This window comes from Arachis stenosperma, chromosome 5 (assembly GCF_014773155.1).
Source record: "Arachis stenosperma cultivar V10309 chromosome 5, arast.V10309.gnm1.PFL2, whole genome shotgun sequence".
NCBI classification, from domain to species: Eukaryota; Viridiplantae; Streptophyta; class Magnoliopsida; order Fabales; family Fabaceae; genus Arachis; species Arachis stenosperma.
Genome location: NC_080381.1, coordinates 10,077,937 through 10,104,400, shown reverse-complemented (window position 1 = coordinate 10,104,400; position 26,464 = coordinate 10,077,937). Strand labels below are relative to the sequence as shown.

General features: G+C 33.2%; 2 protein-coding genes, 1 long non-coding RNA gene and 2 other non-coding genes across 5 annotated transcripts; all 5 read right to left on the bottom strand.

Moving 5' to 3' along the window:
* Positions 1–4,800: 4,800 nt before the first annotated feature.
* LOC130983055 (pentatricopeptide repeat-containing protein At2g22410, mitochondrial-like) lies at positions 4,801–6,868 on the bottom strand. Its single transcript, XM_057907228.1, has one exon. The coding sequence runs from the start codon at positions 6,800–6,802 to the stop codon at positions 4,958–4,960; it is 1,845 nt and encodes a 614-aa protein (XP_057763211.1). The 5' UTR covers positions 6,803–6,868; the 3' UTR covers positions 4,801–4,957.
* Positions 6,869–7,863: 995 nt separating this feature from the next.
* On the bottom strand, positions 7,864–9,935 carry LOC130982225 (CASP-like protein ARALYDRAFT_485429). The gene is made up of 4 exons (XM_057906125.1): positions 9,888–9,935; positions 9,540–9,721; positions 8,708–8,840; positions 7,864–8,595 (listed from the first exon to the last, which is right to left on the bottom strand). The coding sequence occupies exons 2-4, from the start codon at positions 9,671–9,673 to the stop codon at positions 8,401–8,403; spliced, it is 462 nt and encodes a 153-aa protein (XP_057762108.1). The 5' UTR covers positions 9,674–9,721; positions 9,888–9,935; the 3' UTR covers positions 7,864–8,400.
* Positions 9,936–13,797: 3,862 nt separating this feature from the next.
* On the bottom strand, positions 13,798–16,257 carry LOC130979904 (uncharacterized). Its single transcript, XR_009086796.1, has 2 exons — positions 16,210–16,257; positions 13,798–16,058 (listed from the first exon to the last, which is right to left on the bottom strand). It is a non-coding gene; the product is annotated as an uncharacterized LOC130979904 (long non-coding RNA).
* LOC130984520 (small nucleolar RNA Z105) lies at positions 15,763–15,839 on the bottom strand. The gene has a single exon (XR_009088454.1). It is a non-coding gene; the product is annotated as a small nucleolar RNA Z105 (small nucleolar RNA).
* On the bottom strand, positions 15,954–16,041 carry LOC130984582 (small nucleolar RNA SNOR75). The gene has a single exon (XR_009088502.1). It is a non-coding gene; the product is annotated as a small nucleolar RNA SNOR75 (small nucleolar RNA).
* Positions 16,258–26,464: the final 10,207 nt, after the last annotated feature.

Here is a 26,464-nt window from a genome sequence, read left to right as displayed (position 1 = left end):
CAATCTTCACTATTCTCCTTCCCCCACACAATGATTTGGCCTTTTTATCTTAAAAGAATTTCTAGGTCCACCTAAATGCCTTTTTTCCTATTAAATTCTCTAATTCTTTCCATTATCTTCTCCCTACACTATACTGGCGGCTTACATAATCAAACTTAATTAAAAACTGTGGTGTTAAAAATGAAAATATTAGTCTATCAGTATTAATCATTTGCTTATATATATGGTTATTTTTAATTACCATAATTATAACATATTAAATATATGATAATTTTTTACACAAATGTTAAATAATCAATATTTTTTATTTGCCTTATATTTGAGTTTAATTTTAATTTTTTTTACAAAAAGTACTATCTCTAATATTTTTAAATTATTTACGTATCTCTACTTAATAATTTAAATTTTTAAAATAAATAATAATTTTATGATATAATTTCCTTACTCATCAGCATTCTTCTTTGTTAGGTACATAAACTAATTACATATATAGATCTGATCTAGAGCTCGAAAAGAATTTCAATATGTAACATATTGTATCAAACTTTTTATCGATGAGACCAGTTCAAATTTAAAAGGATATACGTTTTCTACAGTATTCCATCAATCTATATATCCATCTGTTTTTTTTTATTCATTTTCTTCAATTTTTTTTTGTATTTATCAATATTTTTTTTAAAGTTCATGAGATTTTGTTTGAGTAACAAAGTAGAGGTGAACAAATAACTTAAATAGGAAAAGTATGAGATTCAAGACTTTTTAACCAATATGTCATTATTTCAAAAATTTATTATTAAAATATTTCTTTAAAAATTATTTATTCGGATATTATAAAAATTATTTATTCAGATATTACCGATTTATCATGATGGTTGCACCTATTATTTTTTTTTTTTACACGCTATGAACTTATGAAGGCGCCTTTACACTTTAGCCTTTTACGAGAAGGTGCCTTTTTTTTTGTTATGAAATTCAGTTCTGATTCAGTGTCTTCAGAACAGTAAATACTAAATACTTTATGAAATAACGTTTTTTTTGTTAGAAGTATTTTTGGAATAACCGTCTTCCAGGCACCATGTAAAAGAAAAAGAGGTGTACTTGTGCCAAAATTATGCATGGTATCTAAATAAGTAATTTAAAATGAATAATATTTTGATACTAAATTATTTTAGAAATTGTGATATATTGATTAAAAAGCTAACATTTTCCGCTAAGGGCTTTTGAGTATTTCCATACTAGCTAGACTACTGAATTAGAAAAGTTGCATGCAATGTCTACCAAATAAGACCGGATGTACAAACAATAATGCAACCAAAGCGTCTCACCACTATATTTTAAAATTTTGTGATATACATGAGAAAAATAGAAAGTGACAGTTTTTTTATTCCTTTAGTTAAATATTTTTTTTCTTTTTTTTTTCGGATTAGTATCCTTATATTCTTTCAAAAGTATAGAGTAATAAATAATTTCCGAGCTTTGCCTTCCCTAGCTAGTAATAAATATATATATTTTCTGTTATTCAGAGCCTTATATCTTGACCTATATATATATAAACATTTTTTGAAATTTTTGGGGTTTTTTTTTTTGGGGGGGGGGGGGGGGGGGGGGGGGGGACGTAACGAATTAGTTTAAGCATCCTTTTCAGTCTCTGCATTTGTATTTGTTTGTCATTACAAGGTTTAAAGTTCACATGATTTGTCGAGAATAAAGAGGATGAATAGGGATGGTTGCCAACTTTGGCAAGAGCTTTGAATGTTTTTGTAACAATTGCCTCACCTAATTTTAATTGAGATTCAATGGATCGATATTCATGCTGTTATAAGTATAATAATTTTTTATTTTATTTTCTTTATATTGTTTGGATATGTGATTATAAGAAATCTTAGAAATTACATTTATATATGTCGTATGAATTAGTACTAACGTTTCAACTAATAGAGAAACACATGCGTTAGCTTACTTAATGCAATCCCACTAGTAATTAACAGAGATTTAATTAATAATAAGTCAACAATTTTTTTAAATTGTACACCATACTAACTAATTATCATTAATTAGTAATTTTTTTAAAATATAAAATTAATAAGTATTAATTACAGTTATTTAAAATTATTTACCTATACTTTTTCTACCTAATATTATGACTACATATTATCCAAGTAACTAACAATGCAAACGAAAAAAAATTGATAATCAAATTAGTCTTTAAAAAATGAAGTATTCTTTAAATTCGTTTTTGAAAATTTTTTTCAATTAAATTGGTGCATCAAAGATTAAAAATTAATCATATTTGTTTTTCATTCACTCCATTAATAATTTTTTTAAACGAATAATGATGTGAAACATTAATTGACTACATACATGGTACTTGACATGTCTAATTGAATATTAACCAAATATATTTATAAAATCTATTAATTTAGTTCTTTTTTCGATTTACATAAACCATATTCTCAATATGATCTAACAATTAAATTGATATATTTTCAAAATATATTTGAATAGCGTCTAAATAGATATATTAGGTGTCATGTATACTATCAATTAACACCTTTCACATCATCAATCGTTGACAGAAATTATTAACTGAGTAACTGAAAGACAAATATAATTAATTGATAATCTTTAAATGATCAATTTAATTGATAAAATCTTTTAAGAATGAATTTGGAGAATGTCTCATTTTTTAGAAACTGATTTAATTATTAATCCAAAAAAAAAGAAAAACAGAGTTAAGATCTTTAAATAGTAATGATATTAAACATTATTCTACTGAAACAATTACAAAACAAAAAGATAATGTTAGGTAGACAAAAAACACAGTCAGAACTTGCTTTATTTAGCATTCATTAATTGTCGTAACAATTAATGAATGCTAAATAAGGCAAGTTATGGCTGTTTTTGGCTGATTTTCTTTGGTTATCAAATATTTCCGAAAATGAAAAATGTTATTTGTCCAATAAAAAATGGGCAAATCACTATATTAAGCCAAGGAGAGCAAAAAATTACACAAATCCGCCAAACCAAAAATTATTTCATGAATCAACCGATACATATTTCTATATAGTTCGAATTAAGTTGTTTCGAACTTGATTTACATGTAATTCGAATCAAGTTGATTCGAATTAGTGGGTGTGTGCGTTTGTGTATAATTCGAATCAAGTTGATTCGAATTACATGTAAATCAAGTTCGAAACAACTTAATTCGAACTATATAGAAATATGTATCGGTTGATTCATGAAATAATTTTTGGTTTGGCGGATTTGTGTAATTTTTTGCTCTCCTTGGCTTAATATAGTGATTTGCCCAATAAAAAATAATTATTAAAATTAGTCATTATCTATTTATGTATAAATACATATATAATTTAATTTTTTTAGTATATATTTTATATTTTAATATATATTCTATATTTAGTATATACTTAACATAGTTGAACAATTTTTTCAATGTCCATCTTAAAATGTTATATAAGTTACTTTAATTATCAATATCTTTAATGTCGATAATGTTTTAAGGAAAATTTTCTTAAAATCTCATGCTTTTCAATTTAAAATCATGTGAAAAGAAAAAAAAAACAATACTACTCACTTAAAAACATCTTTGCATAAAAATAATAATAAATAATTTAATATATTTAACTAAATTATTTAATATAATACATGTCAAATTTATATATAAAAGTGTAGCCACCAAGAACTACATCTTTTGGCTTCTTTAATCTTTTGTTGAGTATTGTTTTACTTGGTTCTAGAATATTTTTATTTCCGTTATTTGAATTTCCATAAATTTTTTTGGATATTGTGTATTATAAGTGTAATGTCTTATAATTTTCTAATAGAAAACCGTTTTATTTTGTTTTCTTATTTGTATTTGTGAGATGGTATTCTTGATGTTGGGAGTGTTAGATGGAGTTCATTAGGCATTAATACATATGATTAGTTATTAATTTAAAAAGTATGATTTGATTAATTTCTACCTATTTGTACATTGAACACAAGAGTATAGAGTGCATGATTCCATGGCACCGCCGATACGCTATATAGATTGGATTTGGTGGCAATGGTACCCATTTAGTACATTCCAATTGACCACTCAAGTGTCCTCTTTCTTTAGAGGTCAAACAAATTGGGCATGCCAACCTTGCTGGCAAAAAGTGTTAGCGGAGGAAGGAAGGTTCATGGTAATGGCAACTCCAAACTTTATGATCAGATATCCAATTTGATCAATGATTCTAAGACCATATAACATCTTTAATGGATTTGAAAATCTAATGGACTGACAAAACAAAGATTATTGTTGTTTGAGGGTGTCTTGATTCATAATATTGTACTATGTTCAATGTGTTATTGCCGGTTGGTGGAGTTGATTGTTTACTCTCCTTATCCAATTAATTTAGCCAAGATACATCAACATTATGCAAGATAATGGGTTGTCCTATTATTGAGTATGATTTTAATAAGGAAGGTCCCTTCACTAGCAAGCATGAATCTTCTTACCTTTTAAAATATATGTAAGCCTTGAAGCAGTTAGATGTATTGATTTAAAAAAATCATTGGTTTGCTATGTGTGACTTATGATTAAATTATACAATAATGGCATTCATATCGCCTAAAACGCCCATTTACAAGTTTTCTTTGGTCAATGATTGAGTAAATTTATTTTATGCAGAGGATGAATAAGGCTTTTATTTACAGTGTAGACATTTTAATAATGTCTGATAATAAAGGTCACATAACTCAGAGAGAATACCCATTTACCAGTAATGACTTGGATACCTTGAAAATTTTACTCTTGAAAAGAAGATATGTTTTTTTTTTTTTTTAAACTTAAGCTGTTTACTGCTACTGAGAATCAAATATTACAAGTATATTTCCACTATATCCCAAGGTTTGCATAGATATCCTACAAACTTTAGATGATCTGTTTATTGATCAAAAGCATTAGTATATACTGTTAGCAAAAGCCATTGATTTCAATGGAACTTATTGCCCAACACTTTTTTACCCCACTTTCATCCATTATTTTCCTGATCTTTCTCATGTCGTCCCATCTTTGAGATTCTGAATACATGTTTGAGAGAAGCACATAAAGCCCAGAATTATATCTTCCCAACTCCAACAATTGCTTCATGATTTGCTTACCAATCTCTAGATTTCCATGGGTTCTACAAGCACCAAGCAAAGCACCCCAAACCACCACATCAGGTTTCATGGGCATCCCTTTGATTAGGGCCATTGCTTCTCCCAAGAGCCCGCCACGCCCTAAAAGATTGACCATGCATGCATAATGTGTAACACCAGGAGAAATCCCGAACTTGGAACTCATTATGTCAAAGTAATATCTCCCCTTGTCCAAAAGACCAGTGTGACTACAAGCAGAAAGTAGCCCTGTGAAGGTAATCTCATCAGGAAATAGCCCGCTTCCTTGCATCTTCTCGAACATGTCAATAGCTTCTTCTCCAAAACCATGCAGAGCAAGTGCCCCAATAGCAACATTCCATGACACCACATTCTTCTTTGGCATCCCAAAGAAGATGTCCATGGCAATCTGAAGGGCACCACATTTAGCATACATGTCAATTAGGGCGTTACAAAGGGTCACACTTAGTGTAATATTATTGTTACCGATGTAATTGTGAGCTTGTTTCCCCAATTCCAAGTCACCCATGTGACTGCAGGATGAAAGAATGCTAACAAGAGTGGTTTCATCTGGCATCACACCTGAACTACACATTGTGTGGAAAAGTTCCACGGCTTCCATGTATTTCCCTTCTTGAACATGACAGCAAATTATTGAATTCCAAGAAACCACATTTTTCACTGGCATCCTATTAAACATCTCCAGAGCATAACCAACAAGCCCATAGTTAGCATATGCATTAACCATACAAGTCCACGAAACGACATTCTTATCAAGCATTTGATCGAAAACACATTCGGCATATTGCAAATGCCCGCACTTGGCATACATATCAATGACGGCATTCGTCACAATTGAATCAATTGCAATTCCGGTAGCGATTATGTAAAGATGCATGAATCTTCCCAACTCCAAATTACCATGCTTGGAGGAAACAGAGAGCAAGCAAACCAGGGTGATCACATCAGGCACCACATCCAACTTTTGCATCTCTCGAAACAACAAGATGGCTTCTTTGCAAAACCCCAGCTTAGCATACCCACCAATGATCGAATTCCATGAGACCAGGGTTCTATCAGAAATATCATCAAACACTTTCCGTGCACTATTTATAAGGCGACAAGCAACATAGGCACTCAAGAAAGCGTTCTGCACACAAGCGTGAGACCCCATCCCAAGCTTAATAGCGTGAGCATGAAGAATAACAGCTTCCCAATATAAGGATTTGCAAGCACAAGTTTTGACAACAAAGGGGATGGTAAACTCATTAGGGGAAATCCCAGCATTTACCATTTGGCGGTAAAGTAACAAAGACCTTATTGGGTCATCGCTATTTGAATAACCCTTTATGAGATGATTGTACATGAACTTATTAGGTTGGGGACTTTGGTCGAACAGAAGCTGTGCATAACGGAGATCCCCCAGTTCGGGAGAAGTGCAGAAAGAGACAAGCTTGCCAATTGTGAGAACTTGACCAGATAGGCCATGGAGGATAGTCTGGGCATGGAGGAGCTTGAGCTCTCTCATGGAGGAACATCGCTCTAAGAGATGGTGAAGGGTTTGGTGAGTGGGTGACTTGAAATTATGCCAAATGGTTTGTGCTGAGTGAACGCAAAACAGGCGGGAACCAACGGTCGCGTGTTTCAGAGCGGCTGACATCAAATCAAATCAAATAAAACTACCTACCTAGCTTCCCTACAAATAATCATGGACTAAATTCTCCTATTATTCCCTAGTTTTACCAATTTAGTCTTTTAAATTTAAATTTATTATACCAGTCTTCAAGATTCATATTCTGTATTGGTCCTAGATCATTTCTAGAACTGAGTTAGTGAACAAAGTGTTGAGTTATCTCTCACTTATCATGCTGGATGCTGCAAAGATTGGCTGGCAAGATTGATTTTATAAAGAATACAACAGACATCACTAATGAGAGTGAATTAGGATTTATAAATAGAAAAGACCAATTTGGGTAATAAAACTAATCTTGTCATGAAAGCTAATCATTTGTAACATCTTTTGTGACAAATCAGAGATAACTCGACACTTGATCCAAGAGCTAATACAATATCCGAAAATGAATCTTAAAAATCAGTATAGTCAATTTTAAATTTGAGAGATTAAATTAGTGAAATTCAAAAATCTAAAAGACTACTATAAGAATATAAGAATTTAGTAAATAATCATATTTCATAAATATAATAGATTGTTGTATTATCTTAATTCAGGCGCTTTTGTAAGAATTACTATTAAACCTGGTTATTCCAAATTATTAAGTTGACACTATCTAAAAAATTAATTACTCAATTCTGTTACAATATATTTGTATATAAATATATATCTTATTAAATAATACAAATTAATGATTAAATAACTATTATTAGATATATTTTTAATATATATTTTATATTTTAATATTTATTTTATATAAATCAATGATTAAATAACTATTTTAGTGGCTGATTTTTAGTCTATGATTTCATTTTGCTACTACATATCTACATCTATAATTCTTTAATAGTTAAATTTTATATGGTTATAATTTACCTTTATTTCTACCATCATCGCATATTATTTTCTTATTTTAAAATTGTTAGTTTTCTGATCCAATGGACATTGTTTGACTATAAATTATGCAAAACTAATTAGTAATTCTTTCCACACTTTCCTTTCATATTTATACAGCTGTCATATAAGCATGAATCGTTTGACCAGCTAGTGAATTAGACAGTGTCTCAAATGATAACCAGTGTTTTAGTCATTCGAATGGAGTCAAGTTTAATTCTTAAGGATCAAGCTCCCTCAAATCCCCCTAAGGATGAAATAAAAGTGACTCCAAACGTCATAAAGAAACAATATAGAATAGAACTCTTCACATTGCATAAGCACCAAATGAATGTTACAGATGTTGCGCCAGATTATCGCAGGCACAGTACACACAGTTTGGAACAGTGGAACTTATAGTACCATGCTACATAAATCATTCAGATTTTCAACCAACTTTTCCCAAGTAACTTGGTAAAACAGCAAAAAACTGGGAAGAAAAGCTGGAAGCAGTTGAGAACCAAGAAATAAACCTTTAGTATTTTTCCCTTGCCCTGCTGAAAGAGCAGTTATTACATTGTTGACTATAGTCGCCAGAATTTTATTCACAAGGAAATTTCAAAAAATATGTACTTAAAAAGCAAATGACTTTGTCATTCACATTCACACCCTTTGCATTCATTTACACATATATCAACAGTGAGCTATGTATTTTACAGAGAAGAGAAGAGCCAAAAATTGAAAAGACAGGAAGCTGATGAAAGAAACCAAGACAAAAAGGCCATAGCAGCAGACATTTGATATCTACCACATAGTCTTGCAGGGCAAAGGGATCCACCAGCTTCAAGCAGAAGATCCGCGACACTCGCTGTAGAGCATGCTGCAGCCAGCGAGAGATACGATAAAACCTGCATAGTAGATAAGGAAAACGAAAGAAAAACCTCAAAACTATTAGTTCAGTATTGTAACCTTATTAATGCCTCTTCAAGTCTTAACCATAAGTTGCAGATAACTACATACCATGTCTCCCAGAAAGATTATCATTACAATCCTTTGCTGAATTTGTAGGTCTTTTATGAAGACGGAGTAAGCATCTACTACTAACAATGTTACGCTCCATGGAATTACCAAACCCATGACTGTCACCAAATAGCTGCAGAATAGCATAACTTATTATCAGCTAGAATTTATAAACTGCAAGGCATGCCAATAGTAACCACATGCATGCTGCATAAACCTAATTCCTTTTCCTCCTCTTGGTTTTAGACCTTGAACATGCTAAGTGGCTAAGCTCCACACAAACACTCATCACAATCAAATCATTTATCAACCCAAAAATGTGAAAGAAATTGGGAACTCCAGCTTTGTATTAAGAACCCCAATCAATCAATTGTTCATGCTCATTAAGAAACTAGAAATGATCTGTTCTCAGCATTCTTACATCCTACACAAATCCAAAAATGCTGTAGACTCTGGACCTATTAGATGCGCAATTTAGTTATAGGGAATTTCAATTAATTTCCCATCACCATTCAGCAATAAATTCATTTGTAAACTTTCTATCCCAAAATCAGAGAGGTATGTAAGACTTTGAACAATTTGCAAACCAATTTCAGGGCCAGCAAGCTTGCAGTGACTTGCCTATAATTTGAGAAGTGTAAATTACTGCCTCATTTCTTATGAAGAATAGATCTGCGACATAGCAGGATTGAATTGACATGTAACCCCACATAAAAACCAATTTTGAGATCGAAATTTGAGAGTAGGTGTGCATTCAGATGACATTGCAAAATAATGTTTGTTATCAAAGCAACACATTGAAGAACAAAGAGTGAATCAGAAAAAGAAATACCAGAAAGCGGTGTATGAGTAGAAATCGACGCCAAAGCACATGAATAGAAGGGAGGCGGAGGAGAAGACGGTCTGCCCCAAGCGGAGGGCGAAGCTGGCGCTGCTGCCAAACGCCCCTGCCACTTCCTCCATCATTCGCACCACTTATCTTCTTCTCTGCATACCCATACAATTAAGTGGAACCTGGGATTGTGAAATTCAACCATATTAATTAATTAATTTATATAGGAAACACGGCATAAGAAGAGCATAATATTATACAGTGATACATGCCACACGCCACAATTAGTGACTGAGTGCATTCATTAATTATTTAATTAATGTTAGTTTTGATTGGTTTAGATTTTACGGTGAGTTGCAAAAGAGAGTGACAGACAAAAGTGGAATCATGGAATAGAATTGGTAAAGAGGTCTTCGGTTAATAATGGTTTCGATCGTGCGGTTGTCTTGTACGTAGAAAATGTTCTGTCGGCGGGATACCAGGTTGTTGGATTCGGATTCGGATACCGATACGGATAAGTGTGAAAGGGAAGCAGTGACTATTCAATCCTCTTGTAATTTGTGAATAAATGCAGCACCCCAAAACAATTATGTAGAGTGTAAACATCATATAATACACTCATCTTTCAATAAAATACTAGTGCAGGGACTGCATCAAAAGAAATTCATGTAAATAAATATGTAGTGACAAAAATGAAAAAATACCATATAATATTTATTTCATGAATAACTTTTTTAAAAAAATTTTAAAAATCAGTAATTTTTAGTATTTTTTACTATTTGACTAATACCATTACTAAATTATTTTTAATAAATAAATTTTATTAATCTATGTATACAAAATTACAAACTCTAAAGAAATATAGGTGCCTATACATATAAGTGTAAATTATATTTTTTATGTATAAAATTTTTGTAAATATAAATACAACGTATTGCTGATAAAATACTCACTAAAAATAATAATATTTATTGATCATGTAGCATTCTTCAAATCTTAATAAACAATTAAAATGCTTAATGTAACAATATATATTGTTTTTGTTATTTGCTAAATTAACAACTATATATGAAACAGAAAATGTAATTTATGTTCATATTTAATGACTAATAATAAAATTCGTTCTTAGAATATGCAGTAAAAAGTAATAGGAACAAACTTGTAAAAAAAAATTGAATTTTTGTTCGCTTTCATATACTGCTCGATAGTGAATACGAAGACATAGACTAAACAACGACAAAAAAAAAAAAACAAGAATGTTAAAAGGAAAAAGTACAATTCCATTATGGCAACTCTTTGTTTTAATATTATTATTTACTAAAGTATAGTAGTATACTATAGTTACGTAGTAATTTTTTGTCAGAATAATTACACGGCACTTGTACATTTTATTGTCATAAGATAGAGTCGAACATTAGACGGTAGGACCAGAAACAAAAGCCCAATCTGCAAAGCAAGCATCACCCGAATTTGTGATACATGTAATGGAAGATAATAAAATTGAGTTGGGTCTTGGCCCAGTTACCTAGTTCATAGGCAAAGACCCCAAAGGAAAAAGTGCTTGGTTGAAAACTTGAACAGCTTGAATTTTTTGTTAAACCAACGAGGCCTAATCCCAAAAGAAGAAACACTCCCCATACTATCATTTACAATGAAAGACACGCCAATGAGCCATAGCTCACACGGCATTTCGCCCCCTCCCCACCTCAAAGGTCTCGGGTTCGAGTCCTATCAGCCTCATCCGAGGAGAAAAAATTGGTAAGTATGTGAGGAGTGTGTGGGTGTGTATTGTGTACCTAGGATTGGGGGTTGTCCAATCCGTTGGGGTACCTAGGATTGGGGGTTGTCCAATCCACCGACCAAAAAAAAAAAAAAAAAAAAAAAACAATGAAAGACACAAATCCTATCGGGAAGGAGTCAATAAAATGGAATCCATTATGGCTTTTGGGGATTTCCTTGGGTAACCAGTAAGCGCAAGTGTTCCCTTATCTGAGGGTGCTGGAATTTGAGGAAAACATTGTCCGAATTTGTAGGTATCTATTCAACTATTCTTACTCGTTTGAACTGGATTTTTAGTGATGGAGTTCTTGGACAAGGTGAGGTGAAGTCGGATTTAGATAATATTCGAATTTGCAGGTATCTATTCAACTATTCCTACTCGTTCGAAGCGGATTTTTTAGTGATGGAGTTCTTGGACAGGGTGAGGGGAAGTCGGATTTAGATAATATTCGAACCAATATATATAATGTATATATAAATATATATACTTTTTATACCAAACTAATATCCTTGGCCAAACGAAGTAACAACCGAAAACAAGTCAAACTCTTCAAACAAAACTCTATACCGAAAATTCCGTACCATTTAAGCATCTAAACTAATCCTTAATAACAATTCCTAAAAAAACAAACACTACTTGAACGTTTACTCGACAAATATTCTCTAACACACTATCTATTTCAACAAATGAGCAAACCTCGTCAGAATATGAAAAAGAAACACACACATTAAGATATTCTCAATCAAACAAAGCAATAACAGCCTCACCTCTGTGATACTTTCTTTTATTTTTTTCTCACGTTTATTATACGCATTACTAACTTGAGCGTCGGAGTCTCTTTTGCAGGTTACTAAAGTTCATGTCACAAAATTTGAATCTATGATATTCCTCAATAGCGATTCCGATCCCATTTTGTGTTGATCTTTCCCAACTTTTTTAGATTGAACTGCCCTATTATGGTTTTTTAATTTGCTCTAGGTTCCATAACTAATTTCGAAGAGTTCGCAAAATTGTTCATTAATCATTTTGCAGCATCCAAAATCTATATGCGAGACTCAGACTATCTCAACATGATCAAGTAAGGACAGTACGAGAGCTTGAAAGACTATATGACATGCTTCACAACAGTAGCCATGAAAATTCCCGACCTCAATCCAGAACTGCAATTGCACGCCATCAAGATAGCCACTATACATTCCGATCAGATCCAAGCTCGACAATGCTACAATGAAAGCTTGAAAATAATATTAGAAACCAACCAGAAGGCCGAACCAGAGAAGGGAACCTATGATGTGGCAAATATCTTGAACACCGCCGATCTTGATCCAAGAGGAGATCTCCACGACAGGCCTGCACCAACAGATGACCTTGAAAAGGTAACAATAGATGACAATAACAATCATTACACTTACATAAGTCGTTCTCTTTTTTCAGGAACTAAACAACGAATTATCAACTTGCTTCGAAACAATGTCGACCTCTTCGCTTGGACGGCAGCAGACATGCTCGGCATAGACCCGAGCCTTATATGCAACAGATTACAAATCGACCCTAAAGTTCGACCTGTATCACAAAAGAAACGAAACATGGGAAACGAGAAAAGAGCAGCATGTCTGGAACTGGAAGAGACCCAAAAACTCCTACAAGCAGGATTCATAAAGGAATTACAATTTACAACATGGCTCTCTAACATGGTTATGGTAAGGAAAACCTCAGGTAAGTGGCGAATGTGTGTAGACTTTACTAACATGAACAAAGTATGTCCTAAAGACGTCTATCCCCTCCCATGTATAGATAAACTGGTTGATAATGCATCAGGATACGATATCTTAAGTTTTCTAGATGCATACTCTGCATATAACCAGATTCTAATGCATCCAAAAGATGAGGATAAAACAGCTTTTATCACAAAACTTGAAAACTATTGTTATAAGGTTATGCTTTTTGGACTTAAGAATGCATGTGCTACTTATCAACGACTGATGGACAAGGTCTTCAGTTAGCAAATAGGAAGGAACCTTGAGTTCTATATTGACGACTATAGTGGCTTTCAATGCGGTGGCTATAGATACCTATACATTGACCTACCAATTTACACATGACATGATACTTTTTGTAATTAGTAATTTTAAATTTCACTTGACTAGTATTAAAATTTAATTAATGACAGTAACTTTAAATTTTAGATTTTTTATTGTAGGATAAAATGGTTATTTCAATTAAAAATAAAAGATATAAATAATTATTTACTAATATGAGAAAAAAGATTAATGCAGTGTAAATGTTTTTAGAAATTACTATTTCTTCAATTCTTGGCATTGGTGGTGACTCCATTTCCGGCAAGAGAGAGAACAATTTTCCGATAATAGACCATTTTTTATTGTCAAGGAATATAATAGATGGTCTAATTTTTATTTTATTTATAAACCATAAACATGCCATTATTTATTAATAGACTTGTAACTAAAACGTGCTTCAAATTTTTATTTTGTTTGGTTGAAAATTTCAACAACCGATGATTTGTTTGTCCATAATCACAAACTTGTGGGCATCATAGTCAACAACAATAATTAGTAAAATAATTAACAATAATATATCATATTTAAATTTTTCTTTTAATTTATGATATGTATATAATGATGATTATATAAATTTTAAAATTTAATTTTATTTATTAAATTTTTATAATTATACGGGTAGGACAGCTACTCGCATAGGTGGATTAAGGTTTAACTTTTTAATACCCGCATGTAAAAGTGGAACGAATTCTATACAGATTATTGTAGGGTGAGGTACGAACGGGTTGGACAACAACCCACCCCTACCCATCCGATTGGCAAATTGAGACTCACTTCCACCATCACTTCAAAAGAGTCTACTTCCACCATCGCTGTCCTCATTCCTAGCTCCCAAGCCATTTTCAATCAATAAAAAACTACCCCGAGTTCCGCCTGTATTGCTGGACAGTTCCCCAGCCTTGCCATGAAACCTCATATCCATTTCCCTTCATGAGTTCTCAGCAATCCTCCACTATCCGAATCATTTTGAGTCTCCCCGAAAGCACCATCAGTATTTAATTTCAACCACCCTTGTGTTGGAGGGTGCCAAACTCCTCGATCCCTATTAGGGTGGATATCATTTCTAGACGCTTTCCTCTTCCCTTGAGCAACAGTATAATTTTCTATCGTGCCTCTAATTACTTTAACTGCATTCATTGGTCTGTTAAAAGGGGGTGAAAACACTTCTTGATTTCTCCATTTCCACATCGCCCAGCAAGTCACAAAAAATTCATCAATCCAAGAATGTACAGATGATACTCCTAAATTATTTTCCATATTCATTCTTATCCAATTTGCCATATCGATTCCAAAGAAAATAGCTGTTGCATTCAGTTGGATGAGTTTTATCCAAGTCCTCGCGGGTTGGGGGCAGTCTCAGAAGGCATGAAGAAGGATCTCAGGCTGGTTTGGGCAGTAGTGGCAGTTTGGATTTGTCCCCATCATGCAAGCTCTTCTTCCTGCTGTTAAGATCCTCCCATGGGCTAGTCTCCACATGAGCATTTTTATTCTTTCCATCCCTTTTCATTTCCATACTGGGAGTTGCTCTTTCTCACTGCTTTGACTTAACAATTTATAAGCCGAGGCTATGGTGACTTCACCATTCGAGCTATGATTCCATCTTATAGTATCTTCAGTTTGTTTCGTTAGGTGTCCTTTTACCTTCAGGCTGCAACATTCAACCAGCAGCTAAACTTAATGACCAAAAAAAACAGCAGCTAAACTTCTTGTTCTATATGGATATGCAGAACCAGAAGCCTCAAAAAGTAATAAGATTCATTCAGCCAGAGCTCTCATGCAAAAATGTGCCTCCATCCACTAAGCATTTATTTCTAATCAATCAATAGTGATCGGTGCTTAACAATATACAGAATGGATATAAAATAGGTTATAAATAAAGAAAACTCTAACCCCAGTGATATAAAGTTCAATCTAATAATTAAATAAACAAAATTAAAATATATAAAATTAAATTAAACATTCTAATACTTAAAAATATAAAATAATTAAAGATATGCCTGGAACAGTAAGGAGCAAATCACAATTGCCCGAGAATGATTTTGGGAGAAAAAGCTACAATTGCCCGAGAATGATTTTGGGAGAAAAAGCAAGAAAACAATGAATAAGCTGTTTTGTGCCAGTGTAAAATCAAAAGTTATTTCTAGTGAAAATACCAAAAAAACAAATGAGGAATGAGAGGCAGCAGCACCATCTGTTTCCAAAAAGATTTTTTAAAAACAAAGTGGAATAAGAGAAAGGGAGTAGTAGCTCAAAAGTGCTTGAAACACAATCACTGAGAATTCTCTCGTCAAATATCAATTTCATCATCATGGCTACTTTATCATCTTTCTCTACCAAACTAGTACGTAAAATCAAACTGAGGCATTCAGAATGAGTAGGAGGATTGTTTTCATCATATGAATGACCATATGAAAATGTTCATAAATATCCTCATCATGCCCAAAAGTTCCAGCATCAACTAAAATTCCTCTGCATAACAATCCACATTCAATCAACAACACAGAAATTATAAAAATAAAAATGGTGGAAATGGAAGGAAGAGTGGAAGAGTGGAGTTCCTCTCAGACAAATGCCTCGATTTGTCGTCAGTATTGTTAAGAATGGAAAGATCGGACTCGTCATCATTGATTCATCATCATAGAGAAACACCACTTCCCGTTCCTTCCTCAAAATCAATTCCAAAACAAACAATAATCATCATATCAGAAAGAGGAACAAAAAAAAAACAACTACACAGACATTATAATTTCCTAATCAAAGCGCAAATAAATAAATTTAAGCTCGCAGTCACGGAAGCGATGACCAAGGTTACCATGCCAAATATGCCTTCACCTTATAGCTGACTACTGACCAAGTTTCGACGAGAGGCTTTAGGGTTTATGCTAAGCGCACCGTTTTATAGCCTTATAGGAAGGCCACCTTCACCACCACTTTTTGGGCCAAATATTTTTGGTGGGCTCATGGCCCAGAAGGAAAATAGTTTTTGGTGCAGCTAAATTACCCACGTGTGTACACCACACAAAAAAAAAAGAAAAGGAAAAGTCACCCACCATGAACAAAACCTAGTTATCGTTTCATAATTCATAATTTCATACTCTATCTATCTACGAATACGTTACTACCATTTGTTAGTATCAGCTTGGGAAATCAGCATCCTATATCATGTGTTATTGGATTGGGAAAGTATGAGGAGCCAATGAAATATTTATACAATGTGTACAATGGAGGTTTATGGAGTATTAGAGATATAATTATTAGTATTATATTTTTTCATCAGCTGAAACTTTTAGGATGAGTGGTATCATGACATGGTATTAAAGCGTTAGATTCAAAAGGTCAAGAGTTCGATCCTTAGTGAACCTAAAAATTAAACTAATTTTTCGAAAAGATGGTTATTTTAAATAGTATAAGAGATGTTCATTTCATAAGCCATTGTAGTACAAATAGTCCATTATCTCCCTAGCGGGATCCGGATTGGATTATTGTTTTTTTTTTTTTTTCCAAAGGCAGTCATTAACTTTTATTCACCAATAAAAGAAAAGGAAGGTATTGTCCCAATTGAAGGACATAACCGTAAAAACATAAGAAAGGGGTTCTCCCAAAAGTTTCACTTCACGCGCAGGTGAGGAAACGAACAGTAAGCCACTAAATGGGAAAAGGGGAAGAGAAAAACTAATCTATTCTTGAGGGGCGCAGGGGGCGGACAAGAATTTCTTGGTGGGCTCTAATAACGCTAGTGACAATCTCTTCCGGAGGGGTAGCACCAGCACCTTGCTCAAACACTCTTCGGTTCCGGTCTTTCCATATATGCCACAATAAAATTGCTACAAGAAGAACCTTGCTACTCCCATTTGGTTGCTTATCCAGGAGGCTTGTTGTTGAACTCCACCAATCGAAGAAGGTGGTTGAGTTAGAGAAAGGTACACATGCTTCCATTTCTATCTTCCCCCATGTTAATTTTGCATTTTGACATAGAAATAGGCAGTGAGTTATTGTTTCGCTCTCTTCTTGACACAGTGGACATGTTGCAGGTGTATTGGGGAATCTCTGATGGATCAGTTGCATGACTGAAATTCTTCCATGAAGACATTTCCAAAGAAAAATTGTAATCTTCTGGGGTGTGAGCAGGTTCCATAGCTGGGCCCAAATTCCTCTTTGTTGCATATAAGCTGGGCATAGATCAATTGGTTCATGAAAGAACAGGTAAGAAATTCGGTATCCGGATGCAACGTCGTAGCATTTGGAGTTATTGAATAGCCACTGAACTTTGTCTGGTCCTTCTCCTGGGGATATTGTTAGAATTTGTTGTGCTACCTCAGTGGGAAAGACCTCGGAGACAAGCCTTTGGTTCCATTCTCTATTTTCAGAGAAAAGGTCCTTGACTAGTGTCATTTGATTTGATGTTTGGCTGGAATTGATGTCGCAGAAAACTCTATATGGGAAGGTTGAAGGAAGCCAGGGGTCTCTAAAGATCCGAATGGACTCGCCGTCCCCCACTTTTCAGATTGTGCCTTTTTCTGCCACACTCCGTCCGTGGAGAAGACTCTGCCATCCCCAGGAAGGTAAAACTCCTCTATCTGCACTTAGTAAATCCCCATACCTGTAATACCTGCCCTTTAAAATTCTGGCTAGGAGAGAGTTAGGATGGGTTATGAGTCTCCAACACTGCTTGCCTAGCAAGGCTAGATTATGTGCTTGCAGGTCTTTCACTCCCAAACCTCCCTCGCTTTTCGGCCTTGTCATCTTATCCCAGCTAATCCAGACCATGCGTCTTTCCTCTCCATGCTGTCCCCACCAGAATTGAGTCAAGATACTATGAATGTCCTTCAGCAGCGTATCTGGGAGCCTAAAACAAGATAAGGTATAGATGGGTACTGCTTCCCCTACTGCCCGAATCAAAATCTGACGACCTCCACTTGACAGTAAACTTTTTTTCCAGCCTTGCACCTTCTTGAATACCCTGTCTTTAATGGCACTGAAGGTGGATCGTTTTGATCTATTTATTACTGAAGGGAGCCCCAAGTACTTGTCTTGTGCTCCAATATGAGTAATGTTCAACCTTGTTGCCAGGAGTTCCCGAGTAGCATCTGGAGTATTGTTACTAAAGAAAATGGCTGACTTAGATAGATTAATCTTCTGTCCGCTAAAACTTTCATATGACTCCAAAAGCTCTAGGATTCTATCACAACCTTCCTCGGAGGCCTTGCAAAATAAAATTGAGTCGTCAGCAAATAACAAGTGACTAACTGTAGGACATCTCCGTGTTACCTGAATACCGTGAATTAAACCGTTTTGCTCTGCCTTGTGTAGCAGGAAGGATAGACCTTCCGCACAAAAAAGAAAAAGATATGGTGATAGAGGATCTCCTTGTCGGATCCCTCTATTTGGTTTGAAAAAACCAAAAGGTTGGCCTTCCACAACAACAGAGTAAGAAACTGTGGTAACTAATTCTCGGATCCAGCTAATCCATCGCATGCCAAATCCCAGTTTTTCCATTATAGCTTTGTTACTACAATAATAATCCCAATCTGTTAGTCGTACTCATTTGTCTACTGGTACGTTGCCATTTCATAATGGTTTACAATTATAAGAATAAAAATGGTTTACTTTATTTAATTTTTATTGATAATCATACATATACTGTGCAGGGTATGAAAGATTGAAAGTACGTTTAAAATGAAATTTCATAAAACACCTGTGAAAAAAAGTCCAAGGGCTTGATTATTAATTTTGGATAGATGTATTGTAAACATTCGTCCATTCTCAATTATGAGAAATGTATCTATCTATCAACTTAATATACTAAAATTAGACTTTCTCTCAATTAATAGAAGTAAAATATCGATTTTTCATGAATTCATTTTCTCACCAAAATGAATACACTATTTTCTCTTCTAAATTTATTTTATAAAAATATTTTTATTATAAATTATAATTATATTATAATTAATATTTAAATAATAATACATAATTATACTAATTTAAAAAATATCTATATTATAATTATATAAAATTAATATTTAATGCATTATTAAACTACTTATTAATTATCAATCGAAAATATTTTTAATAATAATAATAATAATAATAATAATAATAATAATAATATTATGATATGATATGATAATTATATGATAATGGCACCAGTTATTAATAACCAATTTATATTTTTTTAAATAAATTTATTTTAAAAAATATCTTTATTATAATTATATTACAATTAGTATTTAATGAATAATACATAATTATACTAATTTAAGAAAATATCTTTATTATAATTATATAAAATTAATATTTAATATATTATTAAACTAATTATTACTCAAAAATATTTTTAATTATTTTAATTATATTAATTTTAATTATATTAATACAATTTAAATTCTTATTCATTATCCAATAATTTTATTAATAATGGCAAGTTGTTTGTTTAATGGTGATCCATTTATGATAATAATAATAATAATAATAATAATAATAATAATAATAATATGGTATGATAATGATATGAAGTTGGTCCAGTTACTCTATTCATGATAAAAAATAATTATTTTAATCATGATATAATATGATAAAATCATATAATTTTAATAAAACAAATATATGATGTATAATTAACATAAATAATAAAAAATTACCCTGATAATAACTAATTTACATATTTACTTTTTTTAATAAAGTCTATATATAGAGTTTTTTGTGGTACATGAGACTAGATATGAGAGTCAACTCATTTTCTTTAAATTTATTGTTCTTCTTTTGCTACTTCATAGAATGTATTCTTCATTTTTCATCGAAATTGATCCTTTTAAGGTACAATTTATAATTTTGTATAGTATTTTCTATATACTCATTTTATTATATTATTCTTTTGATAATTTAATAATTGTTCTTACTCCAACTTATACTTTTCGTCTAATGTTCCAGTGCTATTGTCTTTTGCTGCAATCATTTACAATACATCACATCCATGAAATACATCATCAAGTTGTATCACTCATTCGGGTTCTAATTACATGGATATAAGCGTCCAAAGAAGAGGCATTAAAGTCTATTTTACCGAAAGATGGTTGGATCTACTCACATATTATGACTAACCTAATAGAATGTGAATAAAATTAGTTTTTTTGGGAGGAGCTCGATTTTTTTATTGAAGAATTGTTTTCACATAGCTTTGTAGGTCAAGTTCAAGTTTAATCCCCTCTATGCTTTCTACGTCTGCCCGGAGATCTTCGAAGTGGAGCACATAATGAGATTGATTTCCCTCAATTTAAGTTCAGTTTTGCTAAATTCATTTCAAACTCGGATATGCAACTTTAACGATTGGTAATATATTAAAATTTTTTATTTTAAGTTTTTGGTTATTAAAATAATTTTATAACATATTGTGATTTTTTTAAAAAATTATTGGCCTTCTTTTGCATCAATGCAATGCCATTGAGGGGAATAAGGTTCAGTTTAGTTTCTCAGTGTGGCAATTCTATACCTTGCCGTATTGCATGGATAGCGGATAATGAAGCTAAAGGATATTGAATCTATGCCTTCCTTTTAAGTTGCAGTTATAACCCCTTTTTTAAACAAACTTTCAATTCTGCTTCTGTTTGTACTTAGCAGCGGAAATTTATGAGACAATTTATTTTTGACTCATGAATATCAGAAAATAAAACACAGCAGAGAAGAGAAAAGCTAACACCAGCATGTATCCTGATTTGGTTGCCTTGTGCTATGCAACCTACGTCCAGTCTCCTCCACAACAATGGAGGAATTTCCACTATAGTTAAAAGTATTACATACACCAATTTCACAGGATTGACCCAATCCTTTCACACTCAAGTTCTAACCTAACTTGACATTGGCTATGCTAATAACTAACTCTTCACTCTTAGTGCTAACCCAACTAAGAAAGGGATACCTTACATGTACAAGATACAAGACATAGACATACCTAAAGAAATCAGAAAATAACTCTAGACTTTTCTCTCAAGTGTATCACTCAGCCTTTTTCCACTCATGGCTTTTACTTGAGCTCTCTTACTATGCCTTTTCACACAAGAAATTACAGAAAGATAAATATAGAAAAGTAGATCACAATCTGTAAAACATGAAGGAGATTGACTTCATCAACAACCTCTTCGCTATGTGCAAAACCATATTTGCAAACCTCAGATACAGTTCTTTAGTATTGGCCAAATACTTCTTTGAAAGAAAGCATTATCCAAGTAGAGAAACTTCTTTACAGAATACTATTCACCAAACTCTAGTTTTCTCTCCTTGGTTTCTGAATGAACAGCAAAACTCTTTTTATCTCATTGCATGTTGCTTGGTTGCTCTCCCTAGGTCAACTTCTTGAGCCTTGAGTTTCACCAACCCACAAACTCACTTTTTCTCATTAAACCTTAGAGTAGAACCTTTTCTTGTGACTTCTCAATCTTGACCGAAAGCCATAAAACAGCAACCACAAAAGTCTTCCAATGGTAAATCGAATCTGAACCCTTAAAAACCAACTTGGTCCCCAAGACATGTTTGAGACCGTGGATTTACAGCAGAGAAGAATAGAAATCCTCTTTTCCATATAACTCAAAACGGAGTGGCAGAGTGTTGAAGATGAAGAGAAGAAAGCGTGTTGCATGTAAAAGGAAATGGTTACCTTTAACCTAAGCTTGATTTGGTTTGGACGTGTTGATTTGACCTCAGCCTTTCAAGCTCAATCTCTCTCTTTCTTGCTTCTTTGGTAATTAGATTAGGGAAGAAGCTCTTTCTTTCTCTTTCTCACTTTTTTGAGTTTCTGACCTAGTTACAGAAGTGAACGTTACTTTTGGTAAGGCAAATGAGAGGGGTTTACTTGCTGAATTTAAATCGGGCTTGGATCGGGTTTTGATTTGCTTGGCCCGTTTTTTATTTCTTTAGCTTTGTTTCCTTTTGGGCTTCGTTTGTGTCATCAGCCCACCAGCCTTGCTATTTTTTATTTTATTCACTTTGGGCTGCTTGATTTTATTTTGGTTTTGGCCTGCATCAATAATAAATAATTAGTAATCTATCAAACAATAGATAGCCGTGGTTTCATCTCCGACATGGCCTCCTCTCCACGTTTCACGCCGGTTCCCGTCCCAGGTGGCGCCTCTCCTCCACGGTGGCATCCCCTCCACCGTGGCTTCTGATCTTCAGGGGGTGCATGTGCTCCTCTGTCAACTCTTTGTCATTCGTGCGTTTTATCTCCTCGCTGACGCAACCTCTTTCCCTTTCATCGAGTTTTTCACGCAACCTCCCTTCTCCATCGATTTGTTTGAAGAAGTAATGATTACTTGAAACCCTACGAGCTTTGCTTTCTTCTCCTTACTCTGCCCTACAAAGCTCTGTTCAGGAACCCTATTTTTCTGGGACTTTGGTTTGTCGCCGTTCATCCAGCTTAGCCATTTTCCAATGGATGCACAAATGGAAGATCTTCGATCAATCAATCAGGTGCCTTCAAACCTATTTTCCTCTCCATCCTTTTTCTTTCACTTCATTGTGTACTTTCTTATGATCAATCTTGGTTACTGTTGTAGGGTTAACCCAGATTCAATTGTCTAGGGTTTGAGAAATTTCAAATTGTGCAAAATGTGATCATTTTTTGTATCTGTTCCATGGTTAACCGAAATTCTATTGTCTAGGGTTTCTGAAATTTATAATTGTGCAAATTCTAATCATGTTTGCTATCTGTTCGATGGTTAGGCATAGATTTTATTGTGTAGGGTTTTGTGAAATTTCTAATTTTGCAAATTTGGATCCTTTTTGGTATCTGTTTCAGTGTTATTCCAGATCTTATTGTGTAGGGTTTCTGAAAATTGTAATTTGGAAGTTGTGTATGTGACTTGGTTTGTGTGTGGGTTCATGTTGTTGGTTACATTTCTTTCCCAGTTGTTGTTAACGTTGAGTATGGTCTATGAATGTTTTTCATCATCTTCTTTATTTCCTTCTTTAGAATTTCATGTGATTATCAATTCTGCTATTCCTAATCCCTTTGAATTGTTTGCAATGAATGTATCAATTTATAAGTTTTTCTGCATTCAGAATCAAAATTCTCTTACTTATGTTTGATGTAAAATTTTATGAAGAACTTAAATAATTATAATGAACAAATCTATTGAGTTTTTATACTGTTTTCTCTATTCATATTTGTCTTATGTTATTTGTATTTGATTTTAAATTTTATGAAGCACTCTCATAATTATATTGAGAGTAGACCCATTGAATGGGATATTCAAATTTCATGAATCTATTTTTATTCTTTAATTTTGTGTATATTCAACGAATCTATTAAGTTTATATCAAGTGATTTGGTGGTTACTTGTGGGCTGTGTGAATCATGATGAGGGAATTGGTTTTCTACCTAATTTGTTCTATTGGTAGTGATGTGATTGAATGTATAGCTTTTTGGTTGTACCTTCATATAGTTTGATTTGATTTTCCACTCCCATTCAATTTTTTTGCACTCCGAATTGCATCCTCTACTGTTCAAGTCTTGCTTTCCCATTTCAATTCTGATTAAAAAATCCCATTGATGGATCTTTCCCTTTTTTTTTAGGTATGTCTATCAAATCCATTAAGTTTACCTATTATGAATTGCTGGTTGTATGTGGGTTGTGAGAATCATTATCAAGGAATTGGTTTTGTAGGTAATGTATTCTATTGGTGGTTATGTGATTGACAGTTTTTTATTCATGTTTGTGTATATTTTTCTTCCAGTTTATTTATATACTTTTTTTCCAATTCATTTGCTGTTTTCGATGTATGCCTAACTAAGACATTTACCAACTCTCAATGCCATCGGTACAATGATTGTTTGGGGTAGTTGATGACTGCCTTCCCTATGGTGAAATGACATATAGGTTCACTGCCGCAGGTATGGTGTGATTTGGTTCCTATTTCTTGATTTCTTGAAATTTTCACTTGTTCTTGCTGTTTTTGTGTTTGTTCAGGTTTTGCGCCTCTCATTAGTTGTCTCTATGGCATTGGATGGAGATGGATATGGACTGATATTTTGTTTTCCGTGCATTTCCATATTCAATTTGAATTCAAAAATGTGAGCCTCTGTCATACAAGTAGAACTAATTGTGATGCATTTGTGTGATTCGTTTAATTATATCCAAAATAGACCCATTAAATCCTATATATCAACTGATGAATCTATTTTTAATCTTTTACTTTGTATATATTCAACAAATCCATTTAGTTTTTATGATGTTTTCTGTATTCAGGATCATGTTCTTTCATTTTATATTTGATTTCAAATTTTATGAAGCACTCTCATAATTATATTGAGAGTAGATCCATTGAATGCAATATTAAAATTTCATGAATCTATTTTTATTTTTTTATTTTCTGTATATTCAACAAATCCATCAAGTTTACATAAGGTGAATTGGTGGTTGCATGTGGGTTGTGTGAATCATGATGAGGGAATGGGTTTTGTACCTAATATGTTCTATTGGTAGTCATGTCATTCACAGAAATTGATGTATAGCTGGCTGGTAGTTCCTTTATATAGTTTGCTTTGATTTTAGGTCAATTTCATTCCATTTTTTTCTTGTTTGTATAAAAGAACTTTTTGACTAACAAGGAATTCCCTGCTCCAAATACCTATACGTTGATTAGGTTATCTTCCCTTGAAGATCTGTTCTGCACAAAAGATGATGTTCTGCCATACATTGTTCACTGAAAATGTGTGTATCCGTATCAAGGTATGGGGTTTCTATCTATTTGGTCAGTGGTGATGTGATTGATAAGAAGGAAGAGGCTTTCTCACAATCAGATGGCATCGCTCCATTGTTTGTGTTACTAGGAAATTCTCTTCTAGGTAGTGTATTTGATGAGTGGTGATGTGATTGATACCAATTGGTTGATAGCTTCTTAGTAATTTGTTTGGATTTTCAAGAAACCTTTTGTTTGTCATGTCATTTACATTTGAATTCTTTATTGGTTATGCAAAGAGTGCTGTATATTTCCCCTGTTGTATAGAAGTAGAGCTGATTGTTATGAATTATTGTGCTTCTTTGATAAAGGAATATGATTTTGCCACTCTCATTCAAGTTTTGCATTCGGAATTCCATTCTTTCCTGTTCAGGTCTTGACAGAAATTGATGTATAACCTGCTGGTCATTTTTTGATTTATTCAGTTCAACTGAATTGCATTACATTTTTTGGTGTTTGTGAAAAAAAATTTAGATATCAGCTGGTCTTCCCATGAAAATATTTACTGCACACATAATAAGGTTGTGCTATATATATTCTTCATTGGAAATTTCTGAATCAGTATCAACGTATGAGGTTTCAATCTCACCCATTTCCTGAATGTTGATGTGATTGATAGATTTTTATTGATGTTTGTGTATACTTTCTTTTTCCATTGATTTGCTGTTTCCAATGTATCCCTACCTAGGACATTTACCAACTCTCATTGCCATGAGTAGAATCATTGTTTAGGGTAGTTGATGATTCTCTTCCCTATGGTGTAATGATATTTAGGTGCACTGTAGTAGGTATGGTGTCATATCTCATTTTTTGCTCCCTATTTCTTGATTTCTTGAAACTTTCACTTGTTTTTCCTTTTTTTTTGTGTTGGTTTAGGTTTTGCTCCTATGATTAGTTGTCTCTATGCCATTGAATGGAGATGCATGTGGACTCATATTTCGTTTTCCCTCCATTTCCATCCTCAACTTGAATTCAAAAAAAGTGAGGTTGTGTCTTGGTTTTTTTTCTATAAAAGGATTGTTGGTGGACCACATTCAATGCACAAGCATTCTGCTCTGTTCTATTTCCTCCTAAGCTCTATCTATTTTAGAATTTTTCTGTTTCCATTTTGATCTATTTCATCAACTGTGTTTATCTCCTTTTTTTTTTACTGCAATGCCTCCTCCATTTGACATGATTTCTAAGATGCATCCTCCTAGAGAGGCTTGGAGGCTGAAAGTTTGGGTTCTAAGGCTTTGGGTTGTACCCTCTTTTGGTAACCATGAGGTTCCTAACTCAATGGAGATGATTCTCCTTGATGAGCATGTTAGCCCCTATTAAGTTCTCTTTTAAATATG

Coding starts and splice junctions, on each gene's coding strand:
- LOC130983055 (XM_057907228.1), bottom strand. CDS start 6,802: ATGTCAGCCGCTCTGAAACACGCGACCGTTGGTTCCCGCCTGTTTTGC.
- LOC130982225 (XM_057906125.1), bottom strand. CDS start 9,673: ATGATGGAGGAAGTGGCAGGGGCGTTTGGCAGCAGCGCCAGCTTCGCC. Junction 8,841..9,539: donor TACTCATACACCGCTTTCTG/GTATTTCTTTTT, acceptor GCTATTCTGCAG/CTATTTGGTGACAGTCATGG. Junction 8,596..8,707: donor TAATCTTTCTGGGAGACATG/GTATGTAGTTAT, acceptor TCTACTATGCAG/GTTTTATCGTATCTCTCGCT.